At 36.4% G+C, this 3,394-nt stretch overlaps 1 protein-coding gene across 1 annotated transcript; it reads left to right on the top strand.

The window, feature by feature from the left end:
- Positions 1-856: 856 nt before the first annotated feature.
- On the top strand, positions 857-3,169 carry LOC575421 (cytochrome c, somatic). The gene is made up of 3 exons (XM_011674046.2): positions 857-952; positions 1,686-1,875; positions 2,671-3,169. The coding sequence occupies exons 2-3, from the start codon at positions 1,686-1,688 to the stop codon at positions 2,835-2,837; spliced, it is 357 nt and encodes a 118-aa protein (XP_011672348.2). The 5' UTR covers positions 857-952; the 3' UTR covers positions 2,838-3,169.
- Positions 3,170-3,394: the final 225 nt, after the last annotated feature.

Here is a 3,394-nt window from a genome sequence, read left to right as displayed (position 1 = left end):
TTTCCCTTTCTTTTTCTTTTTCTTCTCCTTTTATTTGATATCCTTTGCTTACTTTATCTCTTTCCTATACTTTCCTTCCCTTCTTTTCTTTATTTCATATCTTTTCACTTTTTTTTCTTCGTTTCTCCTCCTTTACTTTCAACTTTGAATCGCCCTTATTCAAGTTGATCCATCATAATCGGGGGATCGAGGGATGGGGGGGGGGGTTATACTAGTAATAATAAAGATAATGGGGCCTACCAAATGAACGTATGTACAAAACTAGTTTTGCTCTTGATATCACCAGAGAGAAAAAAAAACAACTGACAAACATAAACAATTCGACTCAATTAAAAAACAAAAAATGAAAGGAGACTATCGCCCACACTGACCCTGTCAAATTAAAAATTGCCCTGACGTCCCCCCCCCCCCCCCATCTACAGTTAAAACTTAGACGAGTATTTTGGAGGACCAACCAAGCAAGAACCAAGAAAGGGGAAGGGGAGATGCATTTGAAATTTGCCACACCAACTCGGACGTCTATGCCAACTCATATTTCCCAAGGACTGTAAAGACATGGAACAACCTACAACAAGCAACCATCGACCAAACCTCCCCGCTCTCATTTAAAAATGCAGTTACTAAACTAAAGAACTTTTTTCCAAAATGTAATCGTCCACCCTCCACCACCTCTTGTCAAAACTCTTCTTCGGAGTATTTAGGAGGAAAAGAATCCAAGATCCAAGATTACAAAAATAATGGGGGGGGGGGGGGGGGGGGGGGGGCAACGCCGACTCAAATCTGTTGCGCATTTACGCGCAGCACACGTAATTAACATGACATTGCATTTTGCATATTACGCGCAAAAGTAATTTCGTGTGGATGACGTGACTTTTTGTGAAAATAACCGATTTTCAAGAACAAGTTTGCTGTGGATTGTCAGCTTTCTACTAGTCTATACTACTAGTTCACGGTAAGCGGGCCCATACCACCAATCTATTTATTTAACTTTCCGTCAACATTTTAAGTTTATTCTTGAGAATTTTAGGAACAAAGTTTCGAAACTAAATTAAATTTAGAACGCTGCGTGAGTGTGAATGGTGATATGATTATGACATTGACTGGTACATCATGCATGGTCACTGGGTGTGAGCCCGACAAATTCGATTGGCTTTGAACTTGGAAGTCACTAATTGTGAGAATCTAGTTCGTGCAGTTAGTTGCACAATTTTGTCATGAACTAGATGTAATTTAGCTTATAATGGCATTCACACTTACAATCACAATTCACAGGCAACATTAAGTTTGATCCGTGGTATGAATGCTCAAACGATTTTGGTAGGGCCTAGATCGAGATCAAAGTTAGATTACTATAAATACTAGGCCTAGACCTAGGGCATGGGGGAGGGGCCAAGGCTTTATGTCATCTAATACTGGTCTAGTTACTAACTAACACTACAGTAAACAATCTATTTAGGAATTAGAGGCTAACTGTTAGTGAGTGGACTCCTCCGTAGTCGTAGATCGAAGATCAGCTAGTTAAATCTAAGAATATTCTTTTAATTTTTAATTTTAGCGGCATAATTTAGTAAAAAAAGTTTAAAACCTAAAAATAATCTAGATGTTTGTTTCAATAATAAATAATTTCAAAGTCGCAGTATAACTTAGACCTAATCCTTTTTTTTCTCTCATTGTGATTGCAACAGATGGGAAAGGATAGCCCAACTATGGGAGACCCTGATAAGGGGGCTAAAATCTTCAAGACCAAATGCCTTCAGTGCCATGTGATTGACAACAGTGGCAAGCACAAACAAGGACCCAACCTGATGGGATTGTGGGGCAGGAAAACTGGGCAGGGTGCAGGCTTCAAGTACACTGATGCAAATGTAAACAAAGGTGAGTGAAAGTGGACGGGGCACAAAACTAAGCTGGCATACAATTAAAATAGAAAAACATTTTTGTAAGAATGAACAGGTTTTTGAAAAGTAACCAGACAAAACATTGAGAAGGGAGGGTTGGGTAGAGTTTATCTACACAAAATCATGAATTTAAAATTGGGTCATAGACTACTGGCTTTAGATTCTGAAGACCGAGAATTAAATTGAAAAGAATGTATTTTTAATGCAAACCCTAATCCTAATTGTAGAACACTGATGAATTAACCTAGGACATCAGTGAAGCGCCCTCTCTCCTGTTGACCTCAAAATCTACAGGATGATAGATAATTTGCCAAGAATTTTTTGAGGGGGTTTTCATATTACTTTACCTTGAAAAGGAAAATATGGATGGCATTATTTGCATTGTATTTGTAGGCCTAGATTTAGGGATGTCGATGTATGACATAGATCTATATGGTTTATTTAGTTTCATTACTCAGAATATTTTTCTAAACTACTAGGCAGTAGTAAGTCGTGTAGTCCATACATTAGTAATGATAAAATGAAAATGTAATTGTACACAATTTTAGAATATACCGTATATATATATATATATATATATATATATATATATATAAATATCTTTTTTTAAGGGGTATTGGGGTTCTTATGTTCATTTTCTACATATACCTCGCTATTTTGTTTGTTTGGGGCAGAGGAGACCCCCCCCCCCCTCCCCCCAAAAAAATACTTCCAGAACAGCTGCTGCATGGGATACATTTCTTTGCATTCTCTCTTCTTATTTCACATGTAGGTATCACATGGAGTATGGACACATTATGGGTCTACCTGGAGAATCCAAAGAAGTACATCCCTGGCACCAAGATGGTTTTTGCTGGCCTCAAGAAGACCAAGGAACGAGCCGACCTCATTGCTTACTTAAAGGAGAAAACAACAGGAAACTACCACAAAGATGACTAGATCTAATATTAAAACACTCAGTAAATTTAGTTATTTATGTATTAAAGGTTATTTATGATCATCCTTTCATTTCAATGTACATAATAAATTTATAATAATCAATTGAAATATTATTCACAATTTTCCAGTGTACAATTCTTAATCATTACAGAAACTGGAGATAACGGACATTAACCTTTTTTTCCTGGATAAAGTTTTACATGGATATAAATAATGAACCCTCCAAGCATGTTCTCCTGTTTTCATAGAATATTCTTATGTTTTTAGTCGCTTCATTCACTAAATATGAATTATTTCTGTGCAAGATAAGTTTTATAGTTACTGCCATCCAAACAGTATGTTCTCCAAACAATAATAACATTTTTATAGCATTCATAACTGTCGGAAAGGGGAAGAAAAGAAATGTAGGAATGGTATTCTGAAACCTTGAAATATTTTACATACCGGTAGTTGCTATTGTGTGTTTATTTTATTCATGTGTGCACATTTTTTCTCTCCTTTTTAAATGTATAGTGTGGTTACAGGCCAGTAAACTTGATGTAGCAATAAACAATGTT

This window comes from Strongylocentrotus purpuratus, unplaced genomic scaffold (genome assembly GCF_000002235.5).
Source record: "Strongylocentrotus purpuratus isolate Spur 01 unplaced genomic scaffold, Spur_5.0 spur5_scaffold_19, whole genome shotgun sequence".
NCBI lineage: Eukaryota > Metazoa > Echinodermata > Echinoidea > Camarodonta > Strongylocentrotidae > Strongylocentrotus > Strongylocentrotus purpuratus.
The sequence above is the reverse complement of the archived record's forward strand: the minus strand, read 5'-3'. Positions and strand labels throughout refer to the sequence as shown.